This window comes from Channa argus, chromosome 6 (assembly GCF_033026475.1).
Source record: "Channa argus isolate prfri chromosome 6, Channa argus male v1.0, whole genome shotgun sequence".
Lineage (NCBI taxonomy): Eukaryota > Metazoa > Chordata > Actinopteri > Anabantiformes > Channidae > Channa > Channa argus.
Window position 1 is genome coordinate 2942975 of NC_090202.1, and position 14753 is coordinate 2957727.

Consider the following 14753-nt stretch of genomic DNA (forward strand, 5'->3'; position numbering starts at 1 on the left):
AGCCTTATTTTAACGCAATGTGAAAGCCCAAAAATAACAAGATACACATCCACTGAGTTTGTTCTTAGAAAATCTTTCTGTATTTACAGGTTTGAACAGACAAGCAGATACAGACAGAGAGCTTATATACAGAGCAGCACAAGATGTTAAAATGAGTGCTAAAACATGGTATTTACATGTGGACTACAGCGGAAAGTACAGACTAAGAACAAGTTTTATCACAAAACCTCTGGTACTCTACACAGTATCACAAATTCCATGAACTGTACAGTTAAAAACCAAAAAATGGTAAATCTACATGACATCCAATGTCTCTCCAATTGAGAATCACTGAATTATATATATTTACATTGTATATACATAATATAGTGTATAAGCATGTATGTTTTCATACATATATAGCTACCTGTGGTGCAAAAGCAGCAAAAGAACTTAAGAATATATGGAATCCAAAACTACAAAAGAAAAGGTTTGTGCTAAATGGGCTGACTGACAAAGTAATGGTACACCATACATAACTAATATACTGGCAAAACAAAAATCGAGCCTAGGTAAATAAGGTTGCTCAAACTCTGAAGTGAACAAAAGGTTACTGTCAGTCATTCAAAAACAAAGAGATTGTCAATAATACTTTAAGATCATGCAAAGGTTTAAACCATTCTAAATGAAACAAAAACTTTTCCCTGTTAACCAACCAGCTGTGTAGCTTTCCCTTCATCATGATGCGGAAGGTGCAAAACTAAAGGAGGGAGTCTGTGTGGGCTATGGAACAGAGTTGGAGTGCAGTACGGGCACTTCGTGGGGAAGGACAGTTTGAGTGTCAGCCTCATCCTGGCTGGAGGGGCTGTCCACTCTGGCAGTGTTGGGAGGTGGTGGGGGTGTGTAGGTGGGGGTGGTGCTGGCCAAACTGTTGCTGTTGGTAATGCAACTGGTCGCAGGAGCGGCAGTCTGCTCCTCTTTGGGCTGCTTAGTGGCAAACTCAGTGATGCTGAAGACAAACTGGAGGCAGCCCAGTTTAATATAGCTGCCGTGGTGAAGCAGCGCCGTGCCCTCCCAGCCTGCCCCACTGCCTCCGATCAGGCTTGAGCTGCTCGCTTTACAGCTGCAAGACAGCTCAGGGTTGCCCTGAGACTGGCTGCTCATCACTCCACCAGCTGGCAACAAACCCACTACAGAGCTTAGACCTTCATCCTCCTCATGCTTCTTACTGCGGCCTGCACCAAAAAAAAAAAAAACACGGGAGAAGTTAAGACATATGCATTCATGCAGGATGAAACCAGTTACTTTATTACCATTTATCACTAGTATTTAGAAAGGGAGAAAAGAACAATAGCAATAAAGGAAAACGCATGTAATTCCATTAAAGACAATGGCAGGAAGTAGCAGTATAGCTGCGATGCTAGGAATTCTTATTAAGATCACTGGATTCTATTAATTTGAATGCTTTGGTAAGCTTATGGCTGTCATGAATTTAACCAATTCCTTTGATAAAACAACATCATAGTTGACCTTTAAAGACCTCAATGTACATTTCAAAATAGAGAAAATATATTTTTGGCAGTTTGGCTTGGTATGTTTTGTTAGACTGAACTTAACAATGGAATGACATCCTTTGAAGACATGTTTGAATGGTACCAGGAGGTAAGGAAGGCGTTAGTTCCCTCCTTGCAACACCAGCATCACCCAGTCATCAGTGTCATGAGCCAGTCAGCAGAATTAGAAGACCAGGATACAGCTACACTCTAATCCCTGCCTAGCACAACTGTTCCACTTGTAATATTAGGTTGGATCTTTTGAGGTAAACCTTGACTTACTCATGACACATTTATACAACAGAATGTGTATGAATAAAATGTACTCACGAATGACGCCCTGGACTCTGGCCACCAGACCACTAGGTGGCAACGGCGACGCCTTCTCAGAGAAGTCGCACGAGTAAAGGACGTTGTCCACCGTAGTGCCATGTTCACTGTAGTTGAGCAGTTCATAATGCTTGGTATTCTAAAAGGACACACACCATTTACACCACATCCCTTTACAGCATCCTTTAATTTCAGATAACCGATGACAAGTAAAATAGCATACATGTCAACCCAACAAGAAGCTCATACCTCATCATAGAATATACAGGCATGTTTCCCAGATATGTAGTTGCAATGACCATAGTTTGAAAGGCACACATCCATGTCAGCACCTTTACAAAAACATCAGAAAGGTAGTCATCAATAATTGAATGGCAATGGTCATCTAAGACTTGATTGATACGATATCACTGTAGATATCTAATAAGTGCTATTTCCAGGCATTGGTCTCTTATTGCCAGTGGACAAAGTGTTTGAGACGCTAGGGTAATAACATTAACAAAGCTATCTGGAGTTAGAGTTAAATTGCTGGTAGTACAAGGTAGCGTTATGAGAACTGTGTATGACACTGGCGGCAGTTGTCTGCCAATTCCCCAGTTGCTGGCCACGTGTCAGTGTCCTTGAGCAAGACACTAAACCCCAACTTAGTTGCTCCCGGTGACTGTTGACCAGCTGCATAGCAGCTCCCCCATTGGTGTGTTTGATTGTGAGTGGACTTGGACAGAGCAGAGATTAAAGTGGTGGAAGTTGAAAAAGAAAGAATGTTGTGTGGTTTTCAGGTAGGAGTTGAGAAAGGCTCTGGTGGTCAGGAAGTGCTTCCAGATGACTGGACCACCAGAAGAAGTGGAGAGGACTGAAGAGAGTAGACAGGAGTACAGGGAGATGCAGTATAAGGTGAAGGTAGAGGTGGCAAAGGCCAAACAAAGAGCGTATGAGGACTTGTATGCTAGGTTGGACAGTGAGAGGTGGATTTGTACAGGTTGGGGAGGCAGAGAGATAGATATAGGAAGCAGGTTATAGTGATAAGATAAGGATGGAAATTTATTGACAGGTGCCAGGAGTGTGATGGGAAGATGGAAGGAGAACTTTGAAGAGCTGATGAATGAGGAAATGAAAGCAGGAAGTAGCATAGATTAGTAAGAGTGAAGTGAGAAGGACGTTGAAGAGGATGAAGAGTCAAAAGGCAGTTGGTCCTGATGACATACCTGTGGAGGTATGGAAGTGTCTAGGAGAGGTGGCAGTAGAGTTTCTGACTAGATTTTTTTAACAAGATCTTGGAGAGTGAGAGGATGCCCGAGAAATTAAGGAGAAGTGTACTGGTGCCAATTTTTAAGAACAAGGGAGATGTGCAGAGCTCTGGCAACTACAGAGGAATAAAGCTGATGAGCCAAACAATGAAGTTGTGGGAAAGGGTGGTGGAAGCTCAGCTAAGGGCAGAGGTGAACATTTGTGAGCAGCAATATGGTTTCATGCCTAGAAAGAGTCCAACAGATGCAGTATTTGCTTTCAGGATGCTGAGCTGTGGAGCTGTGGTATTGTATGAGGAAGTCAGGAATCTCCATGGACAATGATGTTTGCAGATGACATTGTGATTTGTAGTGAGAGCAGGGAGCATGTAAAAGAAAATCTAGAGGTGGGGGTCTGCTGCCAGTGAGCAATGAAGCTTAGCTGCAGTAAGACAGAATACATGTGTCTGAATGAGAGGGACCCAGGTGGAACGTGAGGTTATAAGGAGAAGAGGTAAAGAAGGTTCAGGGCTTTAAGTACTTGGTGTCAACAGTTCAGAGCAACAGAGAGTTTAGAAAAGAAGTAAAGAGGTGAGTGCAAGCAGGTTGGAACGGGCAGAGAAAAGTATCGTGCTGTGTGATAAAAAGAGTATCAGCGAGAATGAAAGGAAAGGTGTTCAAGACGGAGGTGAGACCAGCGATGATGTTCAGCTTAGAGACAGTGACCCTGAAGAAAAGACAGGAGGCAGAGCTGGAAGTAGCAGAGCTTAAGATACTGAGGTTCTCATTGGGAGTGACGAGGATGGACAAGATCAGGAATGAGGACATCAGAGGGACAGCTCATGTTAGATGTTTTGATAAGATAAAGTTAAAGAAACCAGATTGAGGTGGTTTGGGCATGTTCAGGAGAAATTGCAAATATATCAGTAAAATGATGCTGAGGTTGAAGCGTTTGGTCAAACTCACAATCCAGCCATAAAGTTCCCAATTTTAAGGGCTAGGCCATCTTTTATTTCCTACATTGTCAGATGGCACACAGGGCACTTGTCTGAGCATTTAGGCTCACAGACAAGTTGGCATGTTGTAGCATGTTGGCAATATATGTTGTTGTCTAGCCTATGAAAAGCGGAAATTATATCTAATTTCTTATACTAACACTTATTAACTAATAACAACAACAAATACAGACAATAAAAAGAAATAGTACAGTTCAATTAGAAATTGTAATAACAAAAAGCACATTCTTACAACGCTGCATGCAAAGGTTTTACAGTCTTTGAGTTTTCATATACCTAGCACATTGAACATTACATCGAACATACACACCATACTTCCCTGACATGTAATACTAGAGAAAGCTTTACAGACCGGACTTTTTCATGTGTAACACAGCTGTCTAAGCTAAAAACAGCACACAGATGAACAAAACCTAAGACAAACTTTTATCGACAGTTTGTAACATGTCAACATTTTTACAATGTTAAAAACTGAACGACAATGATTAATGATTTAATCATTTATTCTACAACGCATTTACTATTTTACTTTTGTCACAGTGGTTTTATGGTAAGTGAAAATTGTTGAGGAAATCCTGCTACGTCCACAGAAAATCCTCAATATGCGCACTGTTATGAGTATAATGTTGAATGAAACGCACACTTAAGTATTTACACTGACTGCAACTCTACAATGTTGTTGTAAATCTGACAGTTGTCCAAAGATCTGACTGAGTTCTATGAGCTCTGTGAGATGACAATCCTACAAAACCAGGGGCAACTGGAAAATGTATACCCTGCTCATAAGATGTCACTGGCTTTTTTGTACTTTGGAGTGGCAAATGGTACTAGCATACTTTGGTTTAAAAATGCATAGCTGGTATAGAAAATGCCAGGTTGGCAGCTATGCAAAATGTTAATTTAAAAAAATTGTCAAAAAAATATGTACAACAGAGATTAAAACTGAGAAAACATATCAAGGGGAGGATTTCAACATATGGCAGTGTATGTAACTGGTTCAACATCCCAGTTAGTAGTTAAAAACAGAGGATTAAAGCACACTACTACAATCAATGAAAGCAGCATGTCTTACCAGATCCTATGTACAATGTCCTGTAGCACATGCTGACAGCCCCCCCTTTTCCTGTCAAAGGGTAAAAGACAGCTCGGGCTTGCACCTTCTTCTGACCTGGAGGCAAGATGTCCACATTGGAGACATTTTAAGTACTTTCAGAAGATGTTGGATTGCTCAATGTTTCACAGTACAATTCTTAAAAAATGTAATAAATAAAAATAAATAGGATTTAAGCAAGTTTCTTACTGTTAAAGTCGGGTGATAGAGTTTTGGGGGCAGCACTGACAGCTGGGGGAGGCAGAGGGCTAGGTGTTTTGGGGGAGAAAAGCTGCTGGATCCTCTGCCAGGCCAGGAGCTTGATCATGTCTGCATCTAATTTGTCCAGCTCAATCCCTGCACACGCACAAAGAGATGGGACCGTTAGAAGAAAATTATATATTGTGTTTGCTTCAGTACATCTAACTAGAGTTAGCACACTTGCCTCCTTCATCATCCTTTCTATCTTTTACGCAGCTGGACAGGGAAGCAATGGAGGACAGAGTGCTGGGCAGCTGTGAGTCCATCAGTCCAGGTCCAGTCTTTATGTCTGAAAAAATAAAACTATTTATTTAAATCTATTTGAAATGTTTTATGAAAAACAAAACTTAGGTAATTGTTGGCAGTGGCCACAAGAGGGAGCCAATAGGCTATAATAAAGTGTAAAGTATAATTGAGTGTTGCCAATATCTCAGGGGAAATGGAGAATGTAGTGAATATGTGTGAGCACTGACATTTTGCACAAACTAACAACAGACTTGATTTAATCCTGCAATATATCAAGGCTCACAAAAGTAGAATTTGTTGCTATTCAGCTGTATTGCAGTATCAGACTGTACAGATTAGGCAGTGAATACATCCAACAGGTTTTATTTTAATAGCTCGTGTTTAAAATCATTAATGGCCAAAATATTTTTGCTAACTGAATTTACATCACACATATGTATGGCGAAACCTTACTGTGTGGTAAGACCACGACTTGTTGTTTAAAAAATTATTTCCAAGTGGTTAATAAGTTAACTGTTTTTGATGGTGGTCAATTTAGTAGAAGGTTACAATATATAAACTATCTTTAATGTTAGTTTTGCTGCTTGCTTTATATACATTCACTAGTCTTCATGTCGTAAATAGACAGCTAAAGCATGGCACTAGGCTATCTATTTCAGAGTTTTTGGTTCTGTGTTGCCAGACTAAGTATAATTTACATCTTCCAACTGTCACAAAGAAATAAGGTAGTTATTTAATACAGGAATACGGTGATATATTCTTATTCTTGAGTTTTTTTAGCATTAGGAAAAACACTGAACTATAATTATTTCTCTTGTTAATTTTTCTTCTAGACAAATTCAGAGTTATTTTTAATTAAATATCATTGCTAATAATCTTCAATTATTAGGAATATGTACCTTTTGTAGGTGAGGATGATCCCAGCTTGGCTGAGGTGTTCTCCTGGTTGTCTGTAGGTGGTGTGTCAGAGTGGGTATCGCTGGTGATAGAGTAGGAGGGTTTTTCATCACTGCTGATAGAGTCCTCTGGGAGCTTCATCTGGTCCTTGTGGTTCTGCTGGTTGCCATGGGGACATATTGTCAGGGCAGCAGGGCAGTTCTTCTGAGTGCAGGCCCCTGTAGTGCTTTCAGGCTCCTTTTTAACTGTATCTGCACCTATGTGGTTCATCAGGCCAAAGGTGGGAGCTGATTCAGGGGGTGTATTAGCGGGCCTCAGTCTGTGCTGCAGCTCAGCCTGCCCGCAGCAGTCTGAGACACAATTACACAGTACAGGTCCATTGGCTTTGGGAGGCTGACCCTCTTCTGCTAAAGCTTCACTGGATTTCCTACAGTTCAGACAGGGTGACATGCTGCAGTTATAAAAACCCAGCTCTGTAGGGGTGTCCTTAGAAAGAGAAAGCCCCTGGGGTTCATCAGGTTTAGAGCTAGGATCAGGTAAAGTTTTTCCTAAAGAGGCTGAGGCCTGATGATTTTTTACGTCCTCTGATGAACCACATGATTTATTACTGGCTTTCTGATTAGACTTCCACTCTGCTGACACGGTGGGTGCTGTGGATGGAGCTTTCTGCTTGATGGAAAGGTGCCTCATTATGCTACACTGGAGGGCGATGACATCCTGAAGCCACTGTGAACACATCACAACGATGTTTGGTTACAAAAGAAGCAGACATCAATCCTTTCTGGTTCTGTGTAACAATACACTTACAGAGTAAAACATTTCATAAGTATTCTTTTATTGCACCATTTTGAATCAACTTGAAACTACCGTGATTTACGTTGGAAAAATCATAAAACCCATCTAAAGTTGGTGTAATAAAACATGTATGCCTCTTTAGGCCCCAGGTTACTGCTGCAAGCCCCAATGTGATCTTAAAAAAATAAAAATAAAACACAATTAAAAATTTTCTTCAATCAACATACTGGTCAATGAGTATTTTTATTGGATTTCAAAAACAATGTAAATGCTAACTTTTTCCTGTATGGAGAGGAACTGCTCACTATAATTCCAGAACTCCATAATCAAGCCAAATATCGCACTTTTATAAATCTTTAAACATTGATTCATTTATTAAACACTGATTCATCTATGACAGCACCATCATTCCATCCAATGGCCAACATTTCAAATGTATTATGACTTTTGCCATCAAGGCAACGCAGGATGTATCAGTGATTGACAATACTTGTCAAATTATCTGTTTTTTTTATATGCACAGATCATACAAAACAGAAGTCATTGCTGCAGGTGACTTTTATAACTACCTCCTGCACCACAGTGCACCATCTGCTATGCTCCACCACACTTTTCAACAGCCCTTCAGGTAATGGTCTTTTTATCAATTTCAATAAGTAAGAAGCAAAACTTGCTAATCACGCAGAAATCACTATAATTCTGACTGTTGAGGATGAGTCTCGCTCAAAAACTAGAAGTATCAAAGCACCAATGCTGCCAGTGCCTGTTCTCTGACTTTACAGAAAGTGTTAACAGCTCCTGTACAATAAGATAATTTTTTACTATTCATTACCATTCACTGTCAATGAAAAACCAGATATGCCACCAAGTACAAACCGCTATGCACCTCAGATTCATCTGGAGTTCAGCTATGTTAAAGGAAAAGGTTAAGCTCAGCTTCATGCAAGTATGCTCTGATGCAGCTCAGCCAGTCAAGAAACAATCAGGAATATTTCCCAAGCTTACAGTGTGATCACACATACAGCTGCAAAAGCCCGAGCTAATGACAGCTGCCTCTTTATTGTCAATGAAAAGTCAGCTATGCTGCTGGGTATCACTTGCTGTCCAATGCAGATTCAACTGAAGCTCAGCTACATCCAAAGCTCACCTTCATGCAAGTGGAAACCAAAGTCATAAAAAAATATTTTTTATTCTGTATACCTCCTGCTGCTCGGTCTCTGTGGTGAGGTGCTTTGAGGGCTGATGGTCAGGAACACCGCTACAAACCAGCTCCAACTGGCGCAGTCCTGCAGGAAGCAGCATGGGGGGAGGATTCTGGTATTGGGACTTAATGGCATCTGGCACCTGAGTTCAAAAAAAATATTGTCACATTAACTTTAATGATTCTTTACTTTTCTAATGATGCGTTGTCAATGATTTAGCCAGTTTACCTTAATGGTCCTTCTGTTGTGCTGGTGGGTGTTGCGCCGATTAGGTGCGTTCTTACGATGGACTTTTCGCAGAAAGTCCAACTTGACTGCATGCTGCGACATCCTGTCCTGGAACTGGTCAAAAAGCTGACAATGGCTGGACAGGCTCAGGTTCTTCTGATTCAGCTGGACATCAGACAGACATTTGAAATGAAAAACAATTTATTCTGTTTGCTGTGCCAAACATTATTTTGCAAGATGAAAAAAAGTTTTAGCTCTTAGTCAAGACCATGCCTCTTACCACTAAGTGCTCAACGTGGTTTGGGCACATCCATTTGCCAGCAGGCAAAGCAGTGAGTGGAGGGTCCAGACAGTCCATGTGGAAAAGAAGGGGACAATAATCACACTGGATCAGTGGAGCCAACCTGCAACTCCTGTAAGAGGAAATACAGAGATCAGAACAATGTATGAAATGTTTCAGGTCTGTTTGTACATTTGTGTGTGTACTTTAGCCTGTCAAAACCAACCTGTTGCATGAAAAGCAAACTTTGACTGGTAGAGGGACAAGACCATTGGGATCCAGTTCATGCTGAGGTCTCCTGAATGGCTTCCCTAGCAGTTCCTCTTTTCTCCTCCGTTTACTGCTGCCTATATATCCAAACAAGATATGAACCTTTAAGAAAAACCCTACCTAGTTATCCTAATGCTGTAATGTACTGAAAATCAGAATTGTTTAAATATATTTTAGGACCCATTTTGGTTTCTTGAATTTTATTCTTTCCCAGGGAAAGGGGTTTGTAGTTTCTAAAAATTTGGCTTGAGGATCCAACAACAGTTCTCAAATTAGCACAGTCTTTATAAAGCCTATTTAAATAAAATATTCATAACCATGACTGACCTGGAAGTGCAGTTGTGCAAGTGAGCTCACTAGGCAGCTGAAACTGTGTGGGGTTTCTTTCCATAGCAGCCGCAATTAGCAGCTGAAATGGCCTCTTCAGGAGGCATGGTGTTGAAGTGGATAGTGCAGCACCCTCAAGCTCTGCCCCCTGATCTTCATCCTCAGGTTCTGCAGCCTCCTCCTCCCCATCATTCTGTTCCTCTGAGGGGGTTGGAGTGGAAGAAGTGTTGGAAGTGGGTGTCCCAGGCCGACTACTAGGCCTGCTGCTGGTCCTGCGGTCCAAGAGACGTACCTGGGCCACTCTTAGACCAGGTCCCGCTGCTCCAGCCCCTGGAGGAAGGCCATCAAGCCGAAGTGGGCCAGCATTGAGCTCCAGTTCAACTGCTGGGGATGCAGAGCGCTTAGATGAGGATCTCTCTGGTAGGCCATTTGTCTGTTCTGATTTCTGCTCTCGCTTCTGACCAGAGAAAACAAAGATGCATTCACTTGAATGACAAAAATACTTTTTTCTGCATTTCAATAGCTCAGGTGGAGGATTGAGTGTCTATTATTATTATTTACACAGGTTAGTCTCATTTTCAAGAGTGACCTGCTTCTCACCTTTTTCCGAACATTGCACCGATGACACATCCATTCTCCTGGTGGAAGCATTTCTTCACTTAGCGGTGGGTTGCTGTGGTAGAAAGATAATACCATATTTAGTGAGCAGGTTGATTGCAAGATAAAAGATAAAATCATTACTTAAATTAAAATTCACATTCACCATCTGCTTATGCTGTTATGATAGTTCTTTATGATTGTGTGGTTTACTTTTCAATAATTTAAAAAAAAATGTATATTTTCTTACAAAACTGATCTTGTAATTTGTTGTCTATGCAAAACATGGTTGAACTGGTTGTTCAACAATATGTTGTGCTTTTGACAACACTAAATAAATTACAACAGATTATGAAGTCCCTTAGGCCAGATTTAGTACTAAGTACTTTGATTAGACTATGCAGATACAATTTCAATTTGATTTGTTAAACAATAAACCAACAAAGACCATATAATAAAAACAACAATTTCTGCCTCCATCTAGTGGATTAACAATTGCATTACTCTAAACAGACCATATCCTAATAAATCATACATTTCAATGTCTTTGAAATTGTATTATAACTAAAGAGAACAGAAACCTTACAAAAAATAGAAAGCTTACATGAAATATTCACAAAAAAGGCCAGCAGATGAAAGTATATAGTTTGCAGTTTTTCTTCAATGTTAACTGTATTTGTTGAGGAAATAAATATTATACACAATAAAAGGATTTTAAATATTTGACATATTTTACATTATTTGATATTTTAATTCCAAGGTAAACACTAAAAAATTGTGATATTGTAAAAACCAAGAGGTAGAAGAAAAACAAGCAGGGCAAACCTAATTTATTACAATTGGCACAACATACCAGTCTACAGCAGGAAATGTCTCTTCCACAAGTAAACATTACAAGTTGCCTTGCTTTACAGTAGTTCAGCACTATACAAATTGTGTATGAACTTTCATTCCAATGTGCACTGATGTATAACTTTTTCTCAGGTCTGACAATATATGAACAAAAAGTGCCCGTTTGTGCGTTTCTGATTAACAGTAAACTCGACATTTACAAATGCAAAAGTTGCTAAAAGAGTTATACAAGCAGATCAGTTAAACGGATAACAATGCAAAGCGGCATTGGATAAATGCTGCTATTAGTGCATCCTCTGCACCGCGTCTGCAACTCTGTCACGCTGCAGCTCCATCACAGAAAACGACCAACATTTCATCTTTGTTAGCTATTTCTGAAGCCCTTGTTCATAAAGCTCCATTGGTTGGTAAGATGGCGGTGGAATAGAAAAAAAAAAAAGCACAGGGAGGTCGCCATATTGTAAACAGAGGCAGTCTGGACTCCATTTTTAGAAGCAGAGGCTCCATTGGCTGCAGCCGCAACAGGAGGGGAGGACCGACTGCAGGCTGCTGCTGGATTAACATGCCAGCGGGTCTTTTAGTCCGTGTATGACTAAAAATGAATTTTCAACGATGATACGAAATGAACATTTGCTATGTAACCTTTGCAATTATGCAATCACCGATAACTTAGACATCATATAACGTAAAGTGTGAAGTTCCCTTAAGAGTGATGAAACTTAACGGTTTGCTACATTAAGATCCTCGACAACGATACTTAAGAGTCCTTATGTTTGCTCACAAAACTAAATTCACTATAGTCTGTTGTTCCACTTATAGTAAAGACACGTTGGAAATACGATTTCAGATACGTTTTAATTTGTTATGTGTGCGGAGGGGTAGCTTCAATATACAATATGTGCTATACAAATAACTTCAAACTTCCAGAAGGCACAATATCGCCCTCCTCGGTTCCGCTGTGTGAGTTATTCAGCGAAACCGCTTTGAGTTACTACAATGTGGAACTAACAGGGAACCACCTACATAATGTCCGATTTATAATCCCCATCTTATATCGGGGACAAGAAAAAAAGTCAACCCTATCGTGAGCGGAATTCAATTCTCATACTTCCAGTGACATGAGAACAAAGTAATTTCCACTTTAGCGCAATCCTTACTGAGTTTATTATTACCGTTAAGCATCAAGTTGTATATGCAGCACACACAGACCAAATTGAAATCCGAGTTTTACACTAAGCATATATTTATCCTGTCACAACGTGTACCTGTGCGTTGTGCCTTTTTGCTCAAATAACTCGAATGTCAACTTACCAGCACTGGAGGTGGAAGGCTGCAGGACAGTGGTCGCAGCATAGGAGATCTCCCCCCTCTCGACAACTATCGCAGGTGTCATGGTTAGTGGCCCTGCCGCTCCTCCGGACGTCTCTCACTAACTTCCGACTCCTCTTCTCGACCTCCTCGGACTTGGGAGGCGCCAGCAGTGTTTGGATTTTCTGTAAAAGTTGTTCACTGTGAGATGACAGTTACCCCGACTTACTTGTGTAAACAGAAAACATACAGCGTTGTTCCTGCTAGGCACAACGCTATATATTTCCTGTTAGGCTCATGGGTAGCAGTAATGTTCATTTCATGGCCTCCGTTGTCATCCTAAACTACTGAGGTAGCTAAGTTAGACGCGAAATTTCTTGACAACACGCTATGGGCTCGGATTGATCATAATCCCAATTATTAAAGTTGCTAATACATTAAAGCACTAGCAAAACATGAATATTTCACGTAATCACGGCCTTCGAGTAGAGCAACCTCACCTCCATTAAACCCCCAGAGGTATCCAAATCGTACACAATCGTCGGGGTCTCCATTTTGTCCCACATTCATCCAGAAGCAGACGTTACAAAATGAATTTGCAATACAAATACCGGGCACGCAACAATGCGAGTAAATCCCGCAATAAATGTATGATTCCAAATATTGTGGAGCAGCGGCTGGTTAAGCGATGCTAGCTATCAATAGCGGGCTAAAGAAGCTAACTACGTCAACCAGTCAAGGTTGTGAAGCTAGCAGGCTTACTAGCTTGTGTTATTGGTCCAAAAAAATACAAAAACCAACGTCAATCGTGCAGTTATAACGCTGGCTTTTTTGTGTGTGTTCTAATGCCAAGCCGACAAAGTATTTTTATGAATAGACGGCTGCTGCTAACTCCAAAATCCATCTGCGGCCTAGCTTGCCAGCCATGATTCTTGTTTCTGCTCCTGCAAAAAGGAGCCCTGTAAATCTGCAAACCCCTCCGCTCCCATTGTTAACAGAAGCTGTAGCCCAAAAATACAAATGGGAATTCGGTGTGGCGCATTCCAATGTACAATTTCCGATAGCGTTAAAAAAGTAAAATCCTCAAATCGGATATATAGAAATGCGACTTTGGTTGATGTTATTGTTGTGAAAAGGCTGTACATCTACACTGGCTAGCAACATCCTCTACCAGTTGGCGCAACCGCGAACCGCCGGGCGCGCATGCGCTTTAGGGGGGTTATAGACTCCTGCTAGGAAACGTAAGCTACAATATAACCACACTCGAAGGACTAGCATAAGAAATGTGCACATGTTCCGACGTAGGGTACACTACACATTTACTTTGATATCACGATTTATCTTATACTACATCTGGTACTAGGTTTAACTGCGGCTATACATGGCTTCTACTGAGAATAATGTTTGAATAAGTCGGCTGTTAGACGTTCGTATTAAACAAGTAACATTAGTATCGCTTGCTTCTACTCAGTATGTATTAACAATGTCGTCTGCCGTTTATATTGTGTTATTGGTGCCAAAAATTTGCATTTTCAGCCACACGTTTGCAACTAACTGCTACTTCTGTAACAATAGGCCTATAAGGACCTTTTTTCTATTACTAGAACTGGAGTAAAATGGGAAGATGTTTACCCACAGGTTACTCCACCTGAGACCACCAAATATCAGGAAAGTCGGAGGTGGCAGAACTACACAAACAAAATACTTAAGTAAAAGTACATGCACTTGCCTAAAAAGTAGTACTGGATTAAAAAAGTAGCATACTCTTAAATTTCAAAATTGAACTCAAGTTGAAATGGAATACATTCTGTAAAATGTACCTGCTAAAGTAAAAGTACTGAAATTAATCAAATTAATCTGTAGTTACTGAAAAAAGTATTTGAATCACTAAATTGACCTTGGTTGATGGGTGCTAACAGAGGTAGAAGAAATATATATCTTTTGGTCCTGATCTATTCTATTACTTATGTCCAGTGTTGTCATACCATCGTTACAGAAGCACTGAGGCAGACCCCTAAAAACATACTACAGATGGTGGAAGGAGTCTCTGCTTTCTGCCACTGTGTAAGAATAACAGAGAGTATTAGTAAGCAGGTTAAAAGACAGATTACATGTGTGTGAATAAGAGGGGATGGAGAGGTTACAGGGAGCAGAGGTAAAGAAGGTGCAGGACTACAATGGAGAGTATGGAAAAGAGGTGAAGAGCCATGTGACGGTGTAAAGATGAGCGAGTCTACCTGCACAATTTCTAACTTCTTTTACTTCCTCAGTTTCTCTACTTTGCTAAACATTAACC

At 40.5% G+C, this 14753-nt stretch overlaps 1 protein-coding gene across 1 annotated transcript; it reads right to left on the minus strand.

Moving 5' to 3' along the window:
* Positions 1 to 261: 261 nt before the first annotated feature.
* Positions 262 to 13604, minus strand: phf12b (PHD finger protein 12b). Its single transcript, XM_067507164.1, has 15 exons — positions 12958 to 13604; positions 12461 to 12642; positions 10301 to 10373; positions 9701 to 10157; positions 9330 to 9450; positions 9104 to 9236; positions 8824 to 8988; positions 8594 to 8737; positions 6601 to 7324; positions 5640 to 5744; positions 5405 to 5551; positions 5177 to 5272; positions 2112 to 2194; positions 1863 to 2001; positions 262 to 1214 (listed from the first exon to the last, which is right to left on the minus strand). The coding sequence occupies exons 1-15, from the start codon at positions 13021 to 13023 to the stop codon at positions 763 to 765; spliced, it is 3087 nt and encodes a 1028-aa protein (XP_067363265.1). The 5' UTR covers positions 13024 to 13604; the 3' UTR covers positions 262 to 762.
* Between the last annotated feature and the right edge of the window lie 1149 nt (positions 13605 to 14753).